General features: G+C 65.9%; 9 protein-coding genes across 9 annotated transcripts; 3 read left to right on the forward strand and 6 right to left on the reverse strand.

Annotated features, from left to right (window-relative positions):
- The first annotated feature begins 3 nt into the window (after window positions 1–3).
- RHOBADRAFT_53568 (uncharacterized protein) lies at window positions 4–2,910 on the forward strand. Its single transcript, XM_018416900.1, has 6 exons — window positions 4–572; window positions 647–909; window positions 988–1,569; window positions 1,610–1,780; window positions 1,861–2,144; window positions 2,223–2,910. Exons 1-6 carry the CDS (start codon window positions 468–470, stop codon window positions 2,798–2,800), a joined length of 1,983 nt encoding a protein of 660 aa, XP_018270647.1. The 5' UTR covers window positions 4–467; the 3' UTR covers window positions 2,801–2,910.
- A 389-nt stretch (window positions 2,911–3,299) lies between these two features.
- RHOBADRAFT_15211 (uncharacterized protein) lies at window positions 3,300–4,577 on the reverse strand (the record flags this gene model as incomplete). Its single annotated transcript, XM_018412248.1, has 6 exons — window positions 3,300–3,767; window positions 3,884–3,954; window positions 4,026–4,114; window positions 4,180–4,283; window positions 4,338–4,436; window positions 4,515–4,577. 6 exons carry the CDS (start codon window positions 4,575–4,577, stop codon window positions 3,300–3,302), a joined length of 894 nt encoding a protein of 297 aa, XP_018270648.1.
- A 260-nt stretch (window positions 4,578–4,837) lies between these two features.
- RHOBADRAFT_66454 (uncharacterized protein) lies at window positions 4,838–6,394 on the forward strand. The gene is made up of 7 exons (XM_018418968.1): window positions 4,838–4,864; window positions 4,927–5,024; window positions 5,370–5,558; window positions 5,775–5,909; window positions 5,986–6,062; window positions 6,139–6,166; window positions 6,235–6,394. Coding segments are annotated over exons 1-7 (543 nt in total). The 5' UTR covers window positions 4,838–4,863; the 3' UTR covers window positions 6,250–6,394.
- A 124-nt stretch (window positions 6,395–6,518) lies between these two features.
- On the forward strand, window positions 6,519–8,560 carry RHOBADRAFT_66455 (uncharacterized protein). The gene is made up of 8 exons (XM_018418969.1): window positions 6,519–6,542; window positions 6,684–6,693; window positions 6,955–7,041; window positions 7,108–7,428; window positions 7,499–7,815; window positions 7,910–7,975; window positions 8,110–8,183; window positions 8,257–8,560. The coding sequence occupies exons 3-8, from the start codon at window positions 6,955–6,957 to the stop codon at window positions 8,490–8,492; spliced, it is 1,101 nt and encodes a 366-aa protein (XP_018270650.1). The 5' UTR covers window positions 6,519–6,542; window positions 6,684–6,693; the 3' UTR covers window positions 8,493–8,560.
- A 139-nt stretch (window positions 8,561–8,699) lies between these two features.
- RHOBADRAFT_26985 (uncharacterized protein) lies at window positions 8,700–11,056 on the reverse strand (the record flags this gene model as incomplete). Its single annotated transcript, XM_018412774.1, has 12 exons — window positions 8,700–8,780; window positions 8,850–9,084; window positions 9,168–9,328; window positions 9,408–9,663; window positions 9,751–9,828; window positions 9,896–10,090; window positions 10,148–10,219; window positions 10,282–10,308; window positions 10,367–10,566; window positions 10,634–10,707; window positions 10,770–10,920; window positions 10,986–11,056. 12 exons carry the CDS (start codon window positions 11,054–11,056, stop codon window positions 8,741–8,743), a joined length of 1,560 nt encoding a protein of 519 aa, XP_018270651.1. The 3' UTR covers window positions 8,700–8,740.
- A 148-nt stretch (window positions 11,057–11,204) lies between these two features.
- RHOBADRAFT_48480 (uncharacterized protein) lies at window positions 11,205–14,362 on the reverse strand. The gene is made up of 15 exons (XM_018415143.1): window positions 14,254–14,362; window positions 14,087–14,162; window positions 13,983–14,024; window positions 13,882–13,903; window positions 13,784–13,822; window positions 13,435–13,716; window positions 13,283–13,360; window positions 12,855–13,152; window positions 12,542–12,761; window positions 12,429–12,463; window positions 12,132–12,232; window positions 11,914–12,061; window positions 11,765–11,848; window positions 11,527–11,687; window positions 11,205–11,398 (listed from the first exon to the last, which is right to left on the reverse strand). Exons 1-15 carry the CDS (start codon window positions 14,255–14,257, stop codon window positions 11,354–11,356), a joined length of 1,635 nt encoding a protein of 544 aa, XP_018270652.1. The 5' UTR covers window positions 14,258–14,362; the 3' UTR covers window positions 11,205–11,353.
- A 456-nt stretch (window positions 14,363–14,818) lies between these two features.
- RHOBADRAFT_36497 (uncharacterized protein) lies at window positions 14,819–16,434 on the reverse strand (the record flags this gene model as incomplete). The annotated part of the gene is made up of 7 exons (XM_018413357.1): window positions 14,819–15,077; window positions 15,149–15,242; window positions 15,327–15,529; window positions 15,595–15,750; window positions 15,880–15,893; window positions 15,963–16,215; window positions 16,327–16,434. The coding sequence occupies 7 exons, from the start codon at window positions 16,432–16,434 to the stop codon at window positions 14,967–14,969; spliced, it is 939 nt and encodes a 312-aa protein (XP_018270653.1). The 3' UTR covers window positions 14,819–14,966.
- A 579-nt stretch (window positions 16,435–17,013) lies between these two features.
- On the reverse strand, window positions 17,014–18,656 carry RHOBADRAFT_14989 (uncharacterized protein; the record flags this gene model as incomplete). Its single annotated transcript, XM_018412232.1, has 7 exons — window positions 17,014–17,201; window positions 17,274–17,404; window positions 17,493–17,651; window positions 17,717–17,924; window positions 18,103–18,310; window positions 18,386–18,493; window positions 18,567–18,656. 7 exons carry the CDS (start codon window positions 18,654–18,656, stop codon window positions 17,014–17,016), a joined length of 1,092 nt encoding a protein of 363 aa, XP_018270654.1.
- Window positions 18,657–19,921: 1,265 nt separating this feature from the next.
- RHOBADRAFT_44122 (uncharacterized protein) lies at window positions 19,922–21,882 on the reverse strand (the record flags this gene model as incomplete). The annotated part of the gene is made up of 10 exons (XM_018414350.1): window positions 19,922–20,061; window positions 20,164–20,398; window positions 20,495–20,595; window positions 20,665–20,733; window positions 20,816–20,824; window positions 20,903–21,073; window positions 21,147–21,270; window positions 21,339–21,470; window positions 21,555–21,748; window positions 21,855–21,882. 10 exons carry the CDS (start codon window positions 21,880–21,882, stop codon window positions 19,922–19,924), a joined length of 1,203 nt encoding a protein of 400 aa, XP_018270655.1.
- Between the last annotated feature and the right edge of the window lie 48 nt (window positions 21,883–21,930).

Here is a 21,930-nt window from a genome sequence, read left to right on the forward strand (position 1 = left end):
GCAAGCGCCGCCAGTCGTCTCCCTCCACCGCCGCATCCGCACCCGCAACTGCAGCACGCGACTCGCTCGGCACCCTCGCCTTTGACGACGAGGGCGACCACGACGACGGCGACGTCCTCGCCGCCTCGAGCGACGACGAGGCCGCACTCGAGGCCTTCCCTGAACTCGACCTCGCCGCGAGCGACAACGACGACGACGACTCGTTCGACGGCTCAGTCGGCAGCGACGACGAGGAGGACGACGACGACGACGAGGCCCAGCTCCGCGCAGAGCTCGAGGACGAGCAGAACGAGATCTTGTCCGACGACGACGCCGCCGACGACGACGACGACACGTCCGACCTCGACGAGCTCATCCGGCGCAACACGTTCAAGCCTGACGAGGGCGTCGCCGAGGCGAGCTCGATCCCGGGCCAGAACGCCGCCATCGGCGAGCGCGACGGCCACAACGACCTCCCGCTCGACTACATGCGCCGCAGCCGCACCGTCAAGAGCAAGCTCACGGGCAAGGCCAAGACGCAGTGGGACGACGACATCGAGCCCGACTACGCCAGCGATAGCTCGACCGAGGATGTGCGTCCCGCCTCCGATTTGTCTTTCAGCCTCGCGGCGCACGCTCACCCTGGCTCTCTCGTCGCGCCCCGCAGGTCGACAACCGCGTCGGCAACATCCCGTCGTACTGGTACGACGACCTGCCGCACATCGGCTACGACATCGACGGCAAGAAGGTCATGCGCCCGGCCACCGGCGACGAGCTCGACCGCTTCCTCGAGGGTGTCGAGGACGCCGACGGCATGTGGACGACCGTCACCGACAAGTTGCACAAGAAGGACGTCCAGCTCACGCAGGAGGAGCTCGAGCTCATTCAGCGCCTCGCCAAGGGCGAGAACCCGGACGCCGACTACGACCCGTACGTCCTCGACCAGTCCTCCCTCCCCTCTCGCACCCTGTACCCGAAGCGGCTCCTCACCCGTCCGTTCCTCCACAGGTACGCGCCGACGATCCCGTACTTCTCGTCGCAGGTCATGGACATGCCCCTGTCGGCGCGACCCGAGCCCAAGTCGCGCTTCCTGCCGTCCAAGTGGGAGCACAAGAAGGTCATGAAGATCGTGCGCGCCATTCGCGCCGGCCGCATCACGCCGAGGCGGCCCGGCGCACCGCGAGCGCCCGAGAAGCCGCGGTTCTACGGCCTGTGGACCGCCGACGACGTTCCCGCCGCGCCGCACGCGATGCACATGCCCGCGCCCAAGATGGCCCTCCCGTCGCACGCCGAGTCGTTCAACCCTCCTGCCGAGTACCTGTGGACCGAGGAGGAGGAGCGCGAGTTCAACGAGCTCGAGCCCGAGGACAAGAAGGGCAAGGTCGTGCCGCGCAAGTTTGCGTCGCTGCGGCACGTCCCCGCCTACGGCAACTTTGTCCAGGAGCGCTTCGACCGCTGCCTCGACCTGTACCTCGCCCCTCGTGCGCTTCGGCGCCGCCCCAAGCTCGACATCAAGGACCCGAGCGAGCTCTTGCCGCGCCTCCCGTCGCCGCAAGAGCTGCGGCCGTTCCCGACGACGCGCTCCGTCACGTACGAGCACCCAGAACGGCGTTCGCGTGCGGTGCGTCAGCCTCGACCCGACGGGCATGTGGGTCGTGACGGGCGCCGAGGACGCGAGGTGCGACTGTGGAGACAGCGGTCGGCCGTGCGCCATGCGGTGGAAGGTCGGCGGCGCCGGCGAGGCCGTCTACAGCGTCGAGTGGTGCCCTGACCGCGAGAAGAGCCTGTTCGCTGTCGCCACGTGCGTCCTCTCTCTCTCTCTCTCTCTGCCTCGTCCCGCCTTTCGAGCCGCACTGACCTCGCGAGTTGTCCTCCTCGCAGCGCCAACAAGGTCCACCTCATCGCGCCTCTCCCCCTCCTGTCCGACGCTGTCGCCGCCCGCACCTCGGCCTTTGCACTCGCCGGCTTCAACGCTGCGGCGACCGACGACGAGGGCAACAAGATCCGGCCCGTCGCGCAGCCCGAGGGCGTCGCGTGGTTCAAGCCTCGAGGCGTGAGCGAGCGCGAGGAGGGCCGTCTCGTCGAGCTCGAGGTGCCCGGTCACGAGCTCAAGCAGGTCACGTGGCACAAGCGCGGCGACTACTTTGCGACGGTCGCTGCTCCCGGTGCGTCCTCGTCCTCTTTCCCTCTCGCGCGCACGCCGTGGCTCCCAGTCCTGCGACTGACCCCCTCCTGTCGTACAGCCGGCGCGCGCAGTGTCCTCATCCACCAGCTGTCGAAGCACCACACGCAGGCGCCGTTCGCCAAGCTCAAGGGCGACGTGCAGCGGGTCCAGTTCCACCCGCTCAAGCCGCACTTCTATGTCGCGACGCAGCGCCACGTGCGCATCTACGACCTCATGAAGCAGCAGCTCGTCAAGACGCTCAACCCGGGCCTCAAGTGGATCTCGAGCCTCGACGTGCACCCGCTCGGCGACCACGTCCTCGTCGGCTCGTACGACCGCCGCCTCGTGTGGCACGACCTCGACCTGAGCGTGACGCCGTACAAGACGCTGCGGTACCATGCGCGTGCCCTGCGCAGCGTCGCGTTCCACCCTACGCTGCCCCTGTTCGCGAGCGCGTCCGACGACGGCAGCGTGCACGTGTTCCACGCGACCGTGTACGCCGACCTCTTGACGAACCCGCTCCTCGTGCCGCTCAAGGTGCTGCGGGGACACAGCGTCACCGACAGCCTCGGCGTCCTCGACGTCAAGTGGCACCCTCGCGAGCCGTGGTGCGTCTCGGTCGGGGCGGACGGCGTCGGCAGGCTGTGGTGCAACTAGACGGGGCGGCTCTGTGCGTCGGCGGTGCAGCAGCAGGGGGCGCAAGGTGTTCAGGAGGTCCTGTTGTACATGTACAGGCGTGCATTGCCCGGCTCTCGTTCTCTCCTCTCCTTCTATAGCTCCGGCCCGAGAGCAGAAAGAGCGTCGAGCGCGACTCTTGGTCGACGATCTCGCCTCGCGCGCCGCACCTAGCTTCCTCGCGTTCGTCCGCTCGCTCAGGCGCGCATGCGAGTCGGGCACGAGAGAAAATGAGCGAGTAGGCCCGAGCGCTTTCTCGAGCTCAGACTGTCATTCCGCGAGCTCTTCTCCTCGCCTCGCCTCGAGCGCGCCTTTCCAGTCCAGCACAAGGCGCCCTCGCTGCCCAGATCGTGCTCTTGGACCTCAGTCTCGCCCTCTCAGACGATCTCGAGGACTGGTTCTCGACGTGAGGAAGTCACAGCGTGAGTTGGTATTACACTCGGTGCGGCCGCCACATCTCGCCGCTCGCCGACTCGCCCGCTCAGTCCGTCTGCATCGTGTCGCTCCCTGCGGAACCGTCGGTCGCTCCTGGTGCGGGGCCGGGTGCCGGCGCCGCCGCATCGTCGCCGGTCGGCTGAGGCGGCGCCGCGCCGTCGCCCGCCACGTCGGTCGCCTGCGCCGTCCGCTGCGGCGCGTCGTCCCTCGGGCTGAGACGCGCCAAGTGGGGCGCGAGCGCCTCGCCCTCGAGAATCTGGAACGGCGCCTCGCCCGCCGGACCGACGACGCCGATGCTCGTGTTGTGGATGCTCAGCTCCTTGTCCTGCTGGAGCGTGTCGCGCAGGGCCTCGAGGCCGTGCTTGATGAGCTCGTCGAGCGACGCCGACGCGAACGAGGCAAAGTTGGCCTCGAGGTACGTCTTGGCCGACTGAGAGCGCGCGCCGATCGACTGGGCGAAGTACTCGAGGCAGACGCCCGACGGCGAGAACTCGTACAGGTGCGGGCCGAGGTCCTGCGGGAGTGGGGCGCATCGAGAGGGATGAGCGAGTGCTCAAGGTGCGAGGGCCGACGCTGACGCGGGTCTTCGAAACAAGGGGAGGGTGGCGAGGGAGGGAAAGCTGGACGCACGTCGACACCGGCGACGAGGAGACCGACACCGTACGGTCGCCGCCCGTAGTGCTGCGTGTTGATCTGTGCCTCTGCGAACGGGGCATGCGAGGGGTCAGGACGACGCTCTGCGTACGGCTTGGACGAGAGGAAAGGGACGCACTGTCGGCAATGGCGTTGACGATGCGGTTGACGGGCAGGGGGCGGTTGTAGAGCATGCGGGACGACATGGCCTGGGTGCGCATGAAGTTGCTATGGGACGAGGGTGCAGGTCAGCGAGCAGGCCATGGGAGAGCGAGAGGAGCTAGTCGACGCACGAGAGGACGCGAGCGTCTGAGGTGAGGCCGGCAATGGCGATGCCGAGGTGATCGTGGATGCGGATGAGCTTCTTCTGGTAGCTGGGGAACTCGCCGGTCGAGCGCTGCACGACAGGGACGCGGTGAGTGGACGGGGCGGCGAGAGGGGAGATGAGGACGAGAAGGCGCTCCTTGAGGCCGAGAAGGAGGACGTGCGTGTCGGAGCGGAGGCCGACGCAGGCCGAGCCCTGCTTGACTGCCTCGAGGGCGTACTCGACCTGTGCGGCAGAGGGGGAGGAGGGTGAGCACCGCGAGCCGCGTCATCTGGGGGGGGGGGAGGGGGAGGACGAGCGAACCTGGTGGAGACGGCCCTGGGGGGAGAAGGTCGAGTTGTCGTTGTCGTACGAGTTGCGGTGCATGCTGGCAGCTGGGCACAGAGGCTGGGCGGGAGCGAGGCGGGCGACAGAGAGGACGAGCAGCGACGACGAGGGAGCGACGAGAGGTGGAGCTGGCCGCGTCCTCCGAGTTTGGCGCTCTCCGGTCCAGCGGATGCAGTGCAGCTTCGTACAGGCTTGCGTGACCTCGTTCCTGCACTTGAGCGAGTTGGAGCGGTCGCGTTGTTTCGACTTGGGCGCGACGAGCAGCTCCGCCGGCAGCTCGCTCATCTCGCACGTCGCTCCCGCCCTCTACAGCACCAGGTCCACCAGTGAGCACCTCGCAGCTGTCATCCGTACTCTGGCACCCTCTGACCCGCGCCCCTCTGCGCAGTGCGGCCCTTGACAGAGTCCGAGACCAAGACGCTCTTCGCCAAGCTCGCCAACTACCTCGGTCCCAACCTCGTCCACCTGGTCGACACCCCTGAAGACGTGAGTCCCCGCTCTCCTTGCCAGCCCGCCCGTCCGCGCGTCGCCAGCTGGCGACGCCGCCGACTTGTCCCCTGGAGCACGGACGAGCTCGCCGCGAGTGCGGGATCCAGCTCTCGCACAGCGGGTTGAGGGCGAGAGCCGAGTTGCGCACAAGCAGCAGGGGGGAGACAGTCCAAGAGGCGAGCGGGACCAACAGTGCTGACTCTCGTCGTCCTCCCCTCCTCCGCCCTCGACCCGCACCGCCTCGTCCTTCATCTCCGACCTCAACCCCCGACCTCGACCTCGTCCCGCCTGCCTTTCTCCTCCCGTACGACTCTTCGACACCGCCGGTTGCCGACCCGACAGCCCCACGTCTTCCGCCTGCACCGCTCGCGCGTCTACTACGTCCGCGAGTCGCTCCTCCGCCAGGCCATCTCGGTCCCGCGCGCCAACCTCATCTCGCTCGGCGTCTGCCTCGGCAAGTTCTCCAAAACCGAGAAGTTCCGCCTGCACGTCACCGCCCTCGACCTCATGGGTCGCTACGCCAAGCACAAGGTCAGCCCGCTTCGACCTCTCCTTTTCCATGCCCCGACGAGCTCGCGCGAGGGCAGCGGCGCGCCCCGACGTTCCGCGCCGGTGCGCAAGCTTGTGGGACGGCGGCCCGAATGGCGCAGGAGGCGACGTCCTTGACCTCGCGCACGCACTGACCCTCGCCTTCCTCGCCCTCCCTCCACCTTTACTCGTCCATCCGCCGCCCACTCCCACCCGCAGGTCTGGATCAAGGGCAACGGCGAGATGCCGTTCTTGTACGGCAACCATGTCGTCAAGGCGCACGTCGGCAAGACGAGCGAGGACATCACCGAGCACCAGGGCGTCGTCATCTACTCGATGAACGACATGCCGCTCGTGCGTTCACCGTCTCTCTTCGTCGCCGATTTTCTCGAGAGTGAGCCTGACCGTGTTGCACTTGTGGCTCGTACAGGGCTTTGGCGTGACGGCGCGCAGCACGGTCGACACGCGCAAGCTCGACCCGACGGCCATCGTCGTGTTCAACCAGGCGTGCGTCCCGCTCTCTCTCTCTCTTTCTGCTCTCTCGCATGCGCCGGCTAACTTGTCCGCTTGGCCCGTTCCTCAGAGATGTCGGCGAGTACCTTCGCGACGAGGTGCGTCCGCGCTTCTCCTCCCTGGTCCTCCCGCCACGTTCGTCACCTGACGTTCCTCGTATCTGCAGGACACGCTCTTCTAGCCAAGTCTGGCCTGTCCCACATCTGCATGGTTCCCTCGCACGCGTCTATCGGTTCTCGCAGGCAGTTGTCCTTGCCTCTCTCCCACTCTCGGCTTTCTCGTCGCCTCGCCGCACGGATGCAACATGTTGTCACCATTATCGCCGCAACTCCCGTTCCGTGTGAGAGACTCGGGAGCCTGGCGAGCGTTCGAGAGAGCGAGGTGCGAGACGAGGCGGGCGACGACGATTCAGCGAAAGTGTCCGAGGTCGAGCCCGTCTCGCTCCGCACCTCGCCTTCCTCAACCTCGAGCCATGTGAGTCTGGCTCCTGGCAGCCTTCCTCTACTCTCAGCGTCGTTCCTGCCGGCACCGCGTCAGGTCGGCGAGCGAGAGTGTGCCGGTAACCCTTCATCTCTCGCTGACTGCCGACTCGCCCTTCTCCCCTCCCGCCAACAGCTCGAACGCTGTGAGTCGCCTGATTTCTCTCCGTGGACCTCGTGCATCAACCCTGGGGCCCGAACGCGCAGAAGGAGTGGTCGACGCGGACTTGCGGGCGGAGTCAAGCTTGTGCGGCGAGAGGGAGACGAGGAACGGCGAGGGAGCGCCCTGGGCCGTGTGGGAGACAGTGCGGCGTGCAGGAGCTCTTCAGGATGCACCTCGACTCGAGCCGTCGTGTTCCGCCAGCTAACTCGCCCTCTCCTCCCTCCCTCCTCCCCCTCGTCGACAGATGGCCATGCAAGCGCTACGAGAGTCCGCCAAGACGCTCCGCATTGGCATGATTGCCGGCGACGGCATCGGCCGCAACGTCCTCCCTGTGCGTCCACGTCCTCGCCGTCCCCTCGCCAACGACACCTGACCCTCCTCCCGCGCACCTTGACAGGCGGCGCAGCGCGTCCTCGAGGCCGTCCCGGGCATCCCCAAGCCCACCTTTGTCGCCCTCGACGCCGGCTTCGAGCACTTCCAGAAGACGGGCACGGCGCTCCCCAAGGAGACGGTCGACACGCTCAAGTCCGAGTGCACGGCCGCCATGTTCGGCGCCGTCTCGTCGCCGTCGCACAAGGTCGCCGGCTACTCGTCGCCCATCGTCGCTCTTCGCAAGGAGATGGACCTGTACGCCAACGTGCGCCCCGTCAAGAGCGTCGAGGGCCACGACCCGCGCATGGTCGACATGACGATCGTCCGCGAGAACACCGAGTGCCTCGTGCGTCCTCGTCTCTCCCTTTCTCCGTCTCCTTGTGCCCTGCCGTACTGACCCTGCATCTCTCTCGCAGTACGTCAAGCAGGAGACGATCGAGGACACGCCCCAGGGCCGCGTCGCTCGCGCGACCCGCCAGATCTCGGAGCGCGCGTCGACCCGCATCGGCCGCATGGCGTTCGAGATTGCGCTCGCGGCCGCCCAGGTCAAGCAGCAGCGCGGTGCGGCGGCGAGCGCGTACGGCTGGACCGGCGGCCCGACCGTCACGATCGTGCACAAGTCGAACGTCCTGAGCGTCACCGACGGCCTGTTCCGCGAGAGCGTCCGCAAGGTCGCAGCCGAGTACCCGAACGTCGAGGTCAACGAGCAGATCGTCGACTCGCTCGTCTACCGGTGCGTCGCCCCGTCTTTTTCTCCGCCTCCCCTCGTCGTCGTTGTCCTTGTCTCCCGAGCCTGACCCTCTCGCATCTTTTGCCGGCGGCCGCAGCCTCTTCCGCGAGCCGGAGAAGCTCTCGACTCTCGTCTGCCCCAACCTCTACGGCGACATCGTCTCGTGAGCCTCACCTTCCCCCTCTCTCTCTCTCTCTCTCTCTCGAGTCGCGCAGCGGCGCGAAGCGGCTGTCTACGGCGCTTGCCGGTCGACGGCTCGACCGTGACGAGCACTGACTCGTCTGAATCCCCTCGCAGTGACGGCGCCGCCGCTCTCGTTGGCTCGCTCGGCCTCGTCCCATCGGTCAACGTCGGCGACTCGTTCATCATGGGTCCGTCTCGCCCTCTCTCTGTCGCCGGACTTCCAAAGACGTCCATCCTCACGACGTGCTCCTGTGACCGCAGGCGAGCCCGTTCATGGCTCGGCGCCCGACATCGCCGACCGCGTCCCGTCCATCGCCAACCCGATCGCGTCGATCCGGTCGGCGGCCCTCATGCTCGAGTTCATGGGCTACGTCGAGCCGGCGGCCAAGATCTACGACGCCGTCGACAGCGCGATTCGTGCGGGCCACGTCACGCCCGACCTCGGCGGCAAGCTGAGCACCGACGAGGTGACCGACGTCGTCCTCAAGGCGCTCTAGCTGGACGGCGGAACTTGTGTAGACGGTTCAGGTGTCGGAAAAATGTTGCGCGTTCCGCATTCTTTAGACCTACGTGTCTGCCGAGAGAAGCTTGCTTGGCGCTGCCCGATTGCGAAGGCTGTTCTTCTCGAACGCGCTCTCTTTCTTTATGGCTTTCCTGCTCTCGCTTGCTCGCTCGCTGCCGTCTCTCGCAGCGCTAGCTCTCTAGAGAACGACAACAGAAACCGCTTGCACCAAGACAGGACCGTCTAGCCATACCGCACCTCGCGGTCCTCCTCTCGGAACCAGCTGCGAGGGCGACAGAGTCAGTCTGCTGCTGCTGCGAGGAGGCGCGAGAGAGAGAGAACAGGGACGCACTCGTCCATGACCCGGCTCTCCTCCTCGGTCGCGTAGTTGATGACGACGCTCTTGCTCTGCGTGTAGGCGCGGTATGCCTCGTGCCCGTTCTCGCGCCCGACGCCAGAGTTCTTCAGGCCGCCCCAAGGCGACGACGGGTCGTTGCGGTGGTGCGTGTTGACCCAGCACAGACCGTGATCGAGCGCAGAAGAGACTCGGAGGGCCTGAGCGCCGTCGCGAGTCCAAATGGCCGAGCCTGTGGGCGGACGAGTAGAAGAGGGTACGAGGACGAGGTCAGAGCGGCGACGATGACGAGGCCGAGCGAGATGCGGGACGCACCGAGGCCGTATTCCGAGTCGTTGGCGAGCGTAATGGCGTCTGCTTCGGTCTCGAAAGGCACGAGAACGAGCACCGGGCCGAACGCCTCCTCTCGCCAGATGCGCAACGAGGTCGCCGGGACCGTCTCGGTGCCCGTGATGAGGGTAGGCGGGTAGAAGTAGCTGGTACGAGGGGAAAGAGATAGAGTGAGCGTCCGTGACGGAGGACAAAAGATGACGAGGGGAAGAAGGCGAGACGCACCCGTTCGACAGCTCGTGGCCGTCCAGGCTCGACGCGCCCTTGAGCCTCTCGCCGCCACAGACGATAGTCGCACCGTCGCCCTTTGCGCTCTCGACGAGCGTTTCGACGACGCCGAGCTGCCGCGCCGAGATGACGGGGCCCATCATCGAGTCCTTGTTGAACGGCGAGCCGATGCGGCGAGCGATCGAGGCGCATTTGGTCGACAGGGCCGACACGAACGCGTTGAATATCGTCTTCTGGATGATGATGCGGGTACCTGGGCGTGAGGGGAAGGGTCAGATCGTCGAGACGAGGCAGGGGGGAGCGGCCCGAGGATCGAGAGAAGAGGAAGGATTCGGCGCACCGGCAACGCAGGTCTGGCCGGACGCGATGAAGGACGCAAAGGCGACGCCGTTGACGGCGACATCGAGGTCGACGTTCTCTGCGATGCGAGAGGAAGAGAGAGCAGGTCAGGTCGTGGACGAGGAAGTCTGAGCCAGGCGACGCACCAAAGACGACGATAGGGGCCTTGCCGCCCAGCTCGGCCGTGTAGCTCGCGAGATTCCTGCCGACGACCTCTCCGATAGCTCGTCCTGCTGCCGTCCCGCCGGTGAGGTCGACCTTCTTGATCCTCGGGTCGGACACGAGCGCGGCGCCGGTCGTCGCGCCGAAGCCGGGAAGTATGCTGAGAACGCCATCTGGTACTGTAGGCCGATGCTGTCAGGATCCATCTCGTCGAGGGCGAGAGGACAAGGACACACGGCCGGCCGACTGCACGATCTTGCCGAGCTCGAGAACGGAAAGAGGCGCGAGCTCTGACGGCTTGAGGATGACTGTGGCGGGCAGGATGGGTCAGGCCCGACGCTACAGTAGAAGAAAGACGGCTGCGACGCACCCGAGTTGCCGGCGGCGAGAGCGAAAGCTGTAGGGGTTGACAGAGTTAGGAAGGCCCGGTCGAGAACGGCGTGGGAGGGACGCACCAAGCTTCTTGATCGAGATGAGGAGTGGGTGGTTGAAGCTCGAGATGAGGGCGCACACGCCGAGCGGCTCGCGCTTGACGAAGTTGAGCAGGCTGCCGCGAACAGGCTGGGTCGACCCTTCCTCGGTGCGAGCGAGTGCGCCGGCGTACTCGAACCACTCGTGCAGGCGGCCAAGCTGGATCGACATCTCGCGGTAAGGTCTGTGGAGGGATCAGAGTCAGTTCGAGAGTCGCAAAGGGGGAGAGAGCTGCAGGGCGAGCGGCGTACCGGCCAGTCTGCATGCTCTCGAGGACGGCGAGGTCCTTGACCTTGGCCGAGAAGGCCCGGGCGATGTCGGACATCTGCAAGGAGACGCAAAGAGAGTCAGTCGCAGTCCACGGTCGTGCGTGGGAGACTCGCGCACCACTGCGGCCCTGTCGGCCGGGGCTCGCCTGCTCCACACGCCCGAGTCGAACGCCTCCTGCGCCGCGGTGACGGCCTGGGCGACCTGCTCGGGGCTTGCGGCGTGGCTGTAGGCGATGGTCTTGCCCGTCGACGGGTCCTCGATGGCGATCCTGCGTGGGTGCAAGGCGTGAGCGAGCTCGTGGGCGGCGCGGCGACGAGGAAGAGTGGGACGCACGGGTCTGCCTCGCCCTTGACATCCTTGCCGGCGAGGAAGAGCTTGTAGTGGTCCTTGACGGTGTAGGACATGGCGGAAGCCCGGTGAGGTCGAGCGAGACGAGGGAGCGGGCGATAGAGTGAGCCGCCGGGCGACGAGTCGGCGGGGCGGGCCAAGCGGGCGCGGCCGAGATCTCGACGTCTCTCTCTTTCTCGGCTGGCGCAGCCTGGTCGACGGTGTAGCGATACAGTCCTGCAATGACAACTGAGATGATCCGACTACACAAGATCTCGCAACACCGACCTGCTCCTCGTCGCCGGGGCCACTTTCGACCCTGCTCCCGCTCGCAGCCAGCCTGTGCGCCTCGCCAGCTGCAACCCTTCGAGCGCTCATTTGGGGACAGGCGGTTGGTCGATCTGGTCGAGGTAGTAGGCCTGCGGGCGCGAGCCGAAAGGGACGAGAGTGTGAGGTCAGTGCGGCTCGCTCGATTTGACGGGCCTCGACACCGCCGGCGGCTGTCGCCGACGCGCAGCACGACCGAGTAGGGAAGAGTTGGACGCACCGTGTTCCCGCCCTCAACCTCCTCGCGGCTCCAGCCGTCGCCGACCCAGCCGAACCGGTTGCGGTTGGACGCCTCGAACGTAAAGTCCTCCCACCGAGGGTGCGAGATGACGGCGAGGGCATGGCCCGCCGAGCCAGGCCAAAGTGCGGTGACGGGTCCTTCTGCGCGAGAGGGGGCAAAGGGCGGCTGTCAGTGTCGCGCAAGACCAGGCTAGAGGAAAGAGACCGAGGAGACGCACCCTCGAGGCCCCTCTTGTACCAGCTGCGGCACTTGGTCGAGAAGACCGTCTTCTTGAAGTACTCGTGCGTGTACTCCATCCAGTCTGCGAGGGGCCGGCAACGAGTCAGGGCCGGACCTCGATCGAGTGACAGCGAGAGCGAGACGCACCATCGACCGCCTCCTGCTTGACCGACATCGCGAGGATGTTCTCCCGCAGCATCTTGTCGATCGCTTCGACGATGTAGTTGATCTCGTTCTCGTACAGGACGAGGAGCGACCCGCTGCCGAGGGCCGAGTTGGGCCCGCCGACGACGAACTGCGGACGGCGACCGAGGTGAGCGGTCCGGCGTGAGAGCTTTGACGCGACGACGACGAGCGGGACACACATAGTTGGGGTGGTCGGGGCTGATCGCCATCGAGAGGTAGTGCGACGGGTACGGGTGCTTGTCGCCCCACAAGTCCTGCACGTTGTTGCCATTGCGACCGACTGCGCACGCTCGACGACAGGTCAGTTCTCGAGGCGCAGTGCGACGCCGAGGAGAAGATGCGCGACATCGAGTTCAGGCCAGAGGGAAGGAGGCAGAGAGATACTCGATGCGGCGCAAAGAGAGAGGAGGAGGGGCACGAGCGGACGAGGGGACCGGGAGGAGGTAAAGGAGGGGGAGAGGGAGGCCGTGACGCACTAATGGGAATACGCGGCGTGAAGGTCGTGTCGAAGCTGTGCGAAACGATCGACGGTCAGTAAAAGGCTCGAGGCGGGAGGGTCTCGCGAGCGAGGACGGAAGAGGGGACGCACCCGGTCGCGCAAACGATCGTGTCGTACTCGCGGTGGTCGCCGTCGACCGTCTCGATGCCCGTCTCGGTGAAGCGCTTGATGCCCGCCGAGATAAAGTCGACGTTGGGCTCGACGAGCGCCTCGAGGTAGCCCGGGCCGGGCGTGAGTCGCCGGCAGCCGACGGCAAAGTTGGGGATGAACGCCTTGGCGATGTGCGGCTTCGAGGCGAGCTTCTTCTGCACTGTAGACAGGCCGACGAGTGAGTACGGCGCGCTAGCGGACCGGGTCGGCACCGACAAGGGGAGCTTGGGACGAGAGAAAGGGCTCGACGCACTCAGGTCCCGGAACGCCTCGACCGCGCCGTTCTGCAGCTCGCTGTCGCGGAGCGTGACGCCGTGCACGCCGTTGAGCTCGCGCTCCATCGTGCTGCGGAACTCCTTGTAGTACTCGGCGTCGTGCTCGAAGCGGTCCTTCTCGGCCTCGGTGAACGCGTAGTTGCTCCCGTCCGGGCTGCGCTTGAGGAGCTCGGTCGAGGCAAAAGGTGTCGCGATCCAGGCTTGGCCTCGGACAAAGTTGTCGACGCGCTCGGCGTAGGGCTGCAAGGCCGGGACGATCTGGATGGAAGAGGAGCCCTGCACGCGGCGAACGAGGGGGACGAGTAGAGGTCAGTGAGACGTGTCCAGCCGCCGTCGACGACGCACGAGGATGCTGAATATGCTAGGGTCGAGCTCCATGACGGGCAGAGGAGAGAAGAGGACGCACAGAGCCGATGACCGCGACCGTCTTTCCTTTTTCCGCCTCGGGGCCGACAGGGTACGAGGCCGAGTGATACAGGTTTCCCTGCGAGCGACGCGCACAAGGCTCAGTCAGACTGTGTCGAGACGTCCAAAACCGCGACTGAAATGCGGGCGCACCTTGTAGTCGTGGATGCCGGGAATGGCGGGCCAGTCCCACCTGTTCAGGCCGCCCATGCCCTGGATGACGACGTCGACCACCTTGTCGACCTCGCCGTGCTTGTTGCCGTGCTCGTCGACGAGGTCGAACGACAGGTGCCACTGCTTGGTGTCGTCGTTCCACTTGGCGGCCGTCAACTTGTGCCCGAAGCGAAGGAAGCGCTCGAGCTTGTACTTGGCGGCGACGCGCTTGAGGTAGGCGAGGATCTCGCGCCCGGACGCGTAGAAGTGGCTCCACCGGTGCTGTGCGACGAGGCAAGGCCGTGTCAGCAACACCTCGCGCAGGGGAACGGGGAGAGACGGGACGCACATTCGGCTCGAAAGTGAGGCTGTAGCAGTGTGCCGGGATCTGTTTGAGGGACGAGAGTCAGTCCTGCATGCTGAAAGGGGTCCGACACTCGCACGCACGTCACAGCAGAGCCCTGGGTAGCTGCGACGAGGTCAAGGTGGGGTGAGTTCGGGTCTCCCTCGGGCTCGCGCGACGAGGACGACGAGAGGGAGGGGCTCACTTGTTCTCGAGCCAGGTGCCGCCGACGTCGTGGTTCTTCTCGCTGCGAAAGGGCGCGCTTAGATAACGCTGGACAGGGACGGCGGGCTCGGGTGGGGGACGCACAAGATGTCGAGGTCGACGTTCTTGAGCTTCTGGTCGATGCGGATACCGGCGATGATGCCCGAGAAGCCGGCGCCGACTGTACGAGCGGGCGAGGAAGCCTGTCAGGTGCGGAACCCGGGCGAGGTGCATCTCCCGCCGACGAGAGGGGAGGGGAAAGCGAGACGCACTCATTGCGACCTTGAGCCTGCGCCCGCTGTGGCCGGCCGGGTGGTCCTCGAGCTTGAAGGGCACTGTGCCGGCACCTTTGGGCAAGCCCGTGGTCGGATCGAGGTCGATGCTGATCCTGCAGACGCGCGGCGAGGAGACAATGGGTGAGCTGGCGCGAGGAAAGGCGACGACGCGGTGCGCAAGGAGAGCGGACGCACATGGTGGCGGACGCGAGGCTCTTGATGTGGCGCAGCGAGCAGCACGAGCTGTAGCACAAGTGTGGAGAGAGGGAGGAGAGGCGGCGGCGCGTCGGCCCCGCACGAGCGCACCCTCGGATCATGGCTTCCGGTCGACGCGCTCGCTCAGGTCTCATGAGACGACGCCTGGACTCGTTCCGTAGGAGCGGTCTCGCAGCGTCCGTGAAGCTCTCGACGGAACAGCCGGGCCCGTCGGACACCATCTCCCGGACCTCGACCGGCTGATGCTCTCGAGCGCGTGGAGAGGACGGTGCTCTCGCAACGCAAGCCCGCTCTCGCCTCCTCGTGCACGGTCCTCGACAGAAGCTCGCCGGCTCGTCCTCTCGACGAAAGAAGAATGTCGGCGTCGATGCAGCTCGCGACCCTCGAGACAAAGCCCGCTCGACGCCGGCCTCGAGCCCTCGCCGGAATCGCGCCGCGCCGTACCGCAGGAGAAGAGGCGCCGTAGAGAAGAGACGTATAGAGAGACGCAGCGTCTACTGCTGCTTGAACCAGACGAGCGCGCTCAGAGCAATGGCGTAGCCAAGGATCTGCGTGCCCGTGATGGTCGACCCGAGGATGCCCCACGAGCCCGCGATGAGGAGGATCTGGGCGCAGGAAAACCTGGTCAGGTGGGTAACCTCGAGTCGAACAAGCCGCAGGGAGAAAGTGGGCTCACGTCCTTGAGCACGCCGGCGAGGGTGAGGACGAGGCCTGACGCCTTGCCGATAAGAGATACCGAGGCAAGGTTGAGCGCAAACGTGAGGCAGGCGCTGCAGTGAGAGATGGGCGTCAGGAGAGTTCGCGACGCCACGAGAGAAGGAGAGAAAGAGAGGAAGGCGAGAGCGAACACGCACTTGAAAAAGAGGTAGGGGATGCCGACGAGGGTGACGGCGTCCTCGAACACCTGGAAGCCCTCGACGGGCAAGAGGATGACGGCGTTGATGGCGAGGCACACAGGCGCCATGTAGTACAGCGACGCGATCGGGTCGAGGCCGAACCCCTGGAGGAGCTTCTGCACGAGGACGAGCCTGCACGACTCGATGCAGATGGCGAGGGCCTGCGGACGCGGTCCAGGCTCGTCAGGGACGCGCACGACCAAGAGAGGGCGACAACGTGACGCACCTGCACCAGGAAGCCCCAGATCTCAAAGTCGAGCTCGCCGTAGCTCGCGAGGGCGACGCCGAACGAGATGAGCGAGACGATGAACAGGATCTTGCGCGTGAGCTCTTTGAGGCCGAACGCTGCCGAGACGAGGAGCACCGAGACGGGAGTGAAAGCCTGCGCGACACGAGCAAGGTCAGTACGTCGGTCAATCGGACTCTACGACGAGCGGCGGAAGGGGGGCGAGCTCTTGCTCCGCCGCCAAGGCCCGGTCCTCGACAGCTCGGACGATCGCGATAGGCCCACCTTGATCATCTGGACTGCGAGAGGGATGCAGAGAGTCAGGCGCGGCGCGAGGCGACAGGGGCGAAAGATGGTCGGCGACGCACTGAACGAGACAGAGAGACGCAGGTAGACCCAGTTGCTCAGGACGAGCGACGCCGAAAAGAGGAACCCGACTGGCACAATCTTGCGCAAGAACGCCTCGAGGTTCATGACGCCCGTCGCCTCGAGCTCCTTGGCCTTGTCGACCATGTTGGTGTAACGCCGGAGCAGGCGCGTCGCGACCGTCTGGAACAAGAGGTGGATCGTCGTGAGGGCGACCGGGTGCTTGAAGCCGAGGTCGGACAGGATGTACTTGTTCTGCGTGAGGGCGACGATCGTGCAGCGGTCAGTGCTGGCTCACGTCGTCCTTCGCCCGCTCGCCGACGAACGCGGGAGGGCCGCCGTCTTCGCCACGGCAGAGAGACGCACCTGCAGAATGACGGCCGACGAGGTGGCGATCCACGCGACAATGTAGAACCATGCGGGCAGCCTCTTCCACGCAGGCAGGTCGGCGTCGACGCCCTCGCGGGCGGGCATGCCTGCGGGCGAGGGGGAACGAGTCAGTCCTCGCCTTTCCTGGGCCGTGCCACCCGGCCTCTCTCGCGACAGTAGACAAGGACGGGGCTGGGAGAGAGACGCACCGTCAGGCCCTTGATCAGACGGCTTGCGCTCCATGCGGAGGGCGGTCGTGTTGGGCTCCGGCTTCTGGTGAAACGGCAAGTCGGCCTGCCGCTCCTGGAAGTAGGTCTGGAACGAGAACTGCCCATTGCCCTGGGCCTGTGGCTGCGACGGCTGCTTCTGGTGCGACATGGCGAGAGAGGCGAGGCGAAGAGAGGTCGACGAGGAGATGGCGGGGTCGAGGGGGAACGACTGGCGCAGGGAGCTCGTCGGGCGGGTGTAGGTGTGCACGAGTGCTGAGATAAGAGCTTGACGCGACCGACAGCGCTCAGGGAGGCGGAGCGAGGGAGGAAGAGCCAGAGTTTAGCACGTTCTGATCGCGCAACTCCGGTTTCGAGAGTTGGTCTCGCTCCTGCACCCGCGACGCAGGCGATGCGCGCACGACTCGATCTATTGCACAGCACACATCTATTGACACAAGAGGGGACGGTCCCAAGCTCACTCCTGCTTCTTCTCGTCGCCCTGCGCCTCACCTTCGTCGCCGTCGACGTACGCCCACAGCTTGGCGCTCTCGCCCCGCACGAGCGCACACACTGCGACGCTGGCGACACAAGCCGGCGAAAGGTAGAGCAAGGCCGGCTGCGCGGCTCGGAAGGTGTGCATGGCGAGGATCGTCGTTGCGAGGCCTGCGAGGAGACGAGAGGGCTCAGTTGCGAGAAAGACAGAGAAAGAGAGGACGAGGGACCTGCACGACGCACCGAGGATGTAGGCGAGAAAGCAGGTGTTGAAGTAGGGCTTGGCGAAGCGCCCGGCGTGCGGCTTGAACGGGACCGCGGCGCGCTCGAGCGCGAGGTGGTAGTCGAACCGCAAGGCGAGCGCGAGGAAGACGCTGCACGCAGTGGGTCGGAGAGAGCGTCAGGGTCGTCCATCTCGGCCGCCGGCAACGCGAGAACGCGAAAAGGCGAGTGACGGCGCACCCAGGAAGGACGATGTCGCCGAGCCCGAGCAGAGTAAAGTCCCTCGCTGGCGCCAGGCTCTTGGGAAACACGATCTTGATCGGCGCGTCGAACGACTTGGCAACGTCGACCATGACGTTCGCGCCCGGTCCGAACACGGCTTTCGAGCCGAATACCCACCTGCGGCGGCGGGTGACGAGGTCAGTCCAGACGGCGAAGGCGAGAGAGGAGAAATGAGGGCGCACCAGACGTCGTAGAAGAAGAGGCCGCCGAGGAGGATGGACCCGGTGACGAACGAGTCGAGGTACAAGAGCGAGATGGCGTTGTACGCGAAGGCGAGGGCGACGACGTTCGAGAGGACCCAGTTGCCGGTGAAGATCTGGGCGAGCGACAGTACGACGGCGACGGGCACCGTGTAGAAGTAGATGGACCGGAACGACAGCTTGCTGTATTCTGCGCAGGCGAGGTTTCGCGCAAAGTCAGTCCGCGTCCGACGAGACCTCCTCGGGAAGACGCAGGGATGGAAAGGCTCGACGGACCCTCCTTGTTCTTCGTGAACAACATCTGCCACTGTGTGCGTGCGCAGGAGCGAGTTAGCTGGCTATCGCAAGGCGAGGGAAGGAAGGGGGACGCGCCTGAGCCAGCGAGCGGTACCTCTGCTCGCCCATCGTCGCACGCGCAATCTGGGCCAACGTCCTCGAGAGCCCGCCGACGGCCATCGTGGCGAGGTAGCCGCCGAGGATGCGGTTGATCCACACCGGGTCGAGGTACTTGAAGCACAAGAAGAGGAAGAGGAGGACGCAGGAGCCGAGGATGGGGAAGAAGTAGGCGTCTTCTCGCTGCGGCCGGGGGTCACAAGGTCAGCTTCTCGAGTCGCTGAGAAGGACAGACAGGGAGGAACAGGTCGGGCGCACCGTCATTCGCTCGACCACCTCGTCGTCGTCGTCGTCCTCTCTGTCGGCCTCGTTCTCCCCCTCGCGCCTTGTTGCCGCTCGAAGCTTGCGCTTGGCACTTTTGGGCATCTGCGGGCAGTGAGCGCGTGTCACGCAGGTCAGTTCCGGTGTCCTGGCGGGAGGAGGGAGGAGGAGGACGCACGACGAGACTCGAACGAGAGCCGGCGACGATGGGCACGAGTGCGCCGACGAGCAGGGCCGCATAGGCTCGGTAGAGCCCTGCCGAGGCCATGACGCGCAGCAGAGACGCAAGCGAGGGTGTAGCGAGGAGAGCAGCCGCTCATCTCCTCCTCCTCCCTCCCCCCACCGCCGCCGGCTCTGGCTGCTCTCCCACGCTTGCCCGCGGCACCTGCCACTCGGCTCAGTGCGCAGCAGCTACTCCTCAGCTCTTGCGCTCATGCTCGCCCGCCTCGCTCCCTGCACGGGCACCCGTACCGTGACGCTCGCGCTCTTCGCGCTCGACACGGAACTTGCTCTCGTCGACTCTCGCACAGCTCGACTCGGTCTTGCTCCGAGTGTGTTCTCAGTCTCTGTGCTACAGGATCGAGGCCCTCTACGGCAGAACTCGCGTGCGAGTGAGCCGGGCGGCGCGGGCACCGGCGGCCCGCCTCGCTGGCCCTCGCTCCTCGGCTGCGGCGCGAAGTCACCGATCCTGCACTTGCGGCGCACGCCGACGACGACGCTGCCGACGAGCCCGCCCAGTCGGCCTTTAGTTGACATGGCGTGCGTCGACCGGCGTGGCCAACTTCGAGGGCGGTACTGCCGGATCGAGTTCGGCGAGACGGCCTGTCGCCTGTGAAAGACGTGCGGGTCGACCTGCTCGATGATACAGACGTTGTCGAACGGGTTGCGGTGCCTCGCTGCGAGGGGTTCAACGGGTTTGACACGGCCCCTGGTGGAAAGAGCACCTGCGACTGGCGCCGCGACAGACCGACAGACTCGGTCAGGGCTCGGACCGGCTGCACCTCGGCAGACTCGGGGAAGAGTCAGGAGAGCAACACCGAAAGAGAGAGAGAGAGAGACGAGGACAGGGCGCACCGGGGCGAGAGCTCGACTGAGCGAGAGGGAACGTGCGCGCATCCTGGACGATGGCAGCGAGCGGGTTCGGCCGTCAGACGGCCGTCGGCAAGACCGACGAGCGCTCTTTGAAGTCTCGCGAATGACCGACCCAAGTGCACGTCGAGTGAGCGACCGCTGGTCCCGCGAACCGGCAGAGGGCAACTTGAGAAGGTCGACCTCGCGGCAGCTGCTCTCGCGGCTAGGGCGCCGCTCGCAAGATGCTCGAACATGCGGACAAGCTTTTGCAGTACGGGAAGGCTATGTACGCTACGGCGAGACAGGGCGAGACAGGGCGGACGAAGGACGAGAGGGAGAAATGCGAGAGAAGGACTGCGACAAGCACGGCGACGCCGGGACCCACACTCTCACGACGCGGGCAATGTACAGCGGGCGATGAGCTGAAGGTGACGGGAAGGATGCGAGGGAAGGAGAGGGCGGCTAGTCGAGCGAGAGCCGCAAGGGCGCAAGGTCGATCGGCTTGAACCGGTCGAGGTCGATGCCGTCGGGCCCGGCGAGGAGTGCGGCGCGGGCGTGCGAGGGAACGAGGATAGGGTTGAGGTCGGGGCAGATCGACAGCTCTGCAGGAAGGAAGGGGCGCAAAGAGCTCGTCAATGGATGGCGAGGAGGCATTGGCGACCGTCGACGCGCTCGCAAGCGAGAAAAGAGAGAGTCGGGCGCACCGTGCGTCGAAAAGTCAAACGGAGGCACCGTGACGGCTTGACTATCGGGCATGACGAGCCCCCACCGCCTGCCCTGCCGCCCTGACCCGCTCGTGCCGTTCGCGCTCGACGAGCGCGTGTTGCCGAGGCGCAGCTCATCGAAGAACGGGTGGCACATGGCCTCGATCGCGCGGGGCCTGAACGAAGGCGTGTAGACCAGGATCGAGGCGAGAAGGTCGAGCGCTTCAGGCGAGGCCTGCGGGAGGAGCTGGGCGACTCGAAAGGTCAGGCGCGCGACTCTCGACCAGGGACGTGAGCAAAGACGCCCCGACGAAAGAGCGACGGGCTCGACGATGGCAAAATCGTGCTCGACGTACGTCGGCTGCATGGCGAGGACCTCGCGCCGAGTCGGCGTCCCGAGCACCTTGATGATCTCGACGAGCTGACCGACGCCTGCGGCAAGGCTACTTGGTCAGGCACGTTTGCGACGCTCCGAGTTTATCGCGAGGAAGGTGGACGGACCGTCTTGGCCGACGAAGAACGTTTTGCCCGCTAGCAGCTCGGCGAGGACGCAGCCGCTCGACCAGAGGTCTGTGCGCAGGATCGGGTCAGTCGCACCTTCCGGGACGTCGCTCTTTCGTGGACGGCGCTCGACGGAGAGAAGGCGACGAACCGATCGAGTCTGCGCGCACGAACCGGGGCTAGGGTCCGTCCGCCGGAAATGGCTCGGATCGGGAGGGGAAAAGGGATAAGGACGCACCGGCGTACAGCGAGGCGCCGAGCACGAGCTCGGGAGCGCGGTAGAACCTCGAGCACGTGTACGACACGTTTGCCTCGCCCAGAACTTTTGCTGAGCCAAAGTCGATGAGGACGAGTCGACCAGAAGCTGGGTCGCACATGAGGTTGTGCGGCTTGATGTCGCGGTGGCAGACTGTGCGCAGGGAAAGGTGGGTCAGGATGATGCTCGGGTAGGGTTTGGCGACGACAAAGAGGGATGGGCGCACCGCCAATCGAGTGAAGGTACGACAGGGCGCGCAGGAGCTGGTACACCCACAGTTTGACGAGGAGCTCGGGGACGTACTCGTTGCGCCTCGAGTAGCTGCGGGACAGGTGATGCAGCGTCTTAGGCTGCAGTAAGACTTGTCAGGGCCACGTTTCCGGACGGGGCCTGGGAGAAGGAGGGGAAGAGGGCGCACGATGAGCTCGAACACGAGGTGCAGCCACGTCTCGACGGCGTCTTCTCCCGACAACGACGCCTCGAACCAGAAGGCCTGAAGCTTGACGATGTGCGGGTGGGCGACGGCGCTCATGATCTGCAGCTCGCGGTTCTGCGACAGGGGGAGAGGGAGCAAAAGGTTGGCTCGTCTCGGACAGGGATGATGCGCTCGAACAGATGCACAAAAGAGACGCACCTTGGAGCGCTCGTCCTGCTTGACGCGCTTAATCGCGACCACGTCTGTGCCGCCGCCCTGCAGCAGCTCGGCCTTGAGGACGACGCCGAACGAGCCGTGGCCCGCCTCGCCGACGATGCGGTACGCGAGCGTGACCTGGTCGCCCGTGCCGCGCCTCGTCGCCTTGACCTGGTAGATGTGCGCCGAGTCGGCAGCTGCGGGGTGCGGTACTGGTCAACGACTATGCGACGTGGCGGACGAGCGCGCGAATGCGGTAGGTGCGCGACTGCGTGCGGGGGGACAAGGGGGAGGGGGACGCACCTTGCTGCGCTGCACGGTGAGCGGGCATGCCCGACGAGACGACCGGGTCGACGACAGCCGGCTTGGTGTCGACACG

The sequence above is a fragment of the Rhodotorula graminis genome, assembly GCF_001329695.1.
Source record: "Rhodotorula graminis WP1 unplaced genomic scaffold RHOBAscaffold_7, whole genome shotgun sequence".
Taxonomy (NCBI): domain Eukaryota; kingdom Fungi; phylum Basidiomycota; class Microbotryomycetes; order Sporidiobolales; family Sporidiobolaceae; genus Rhodotorula; species Rhodotorula graminis.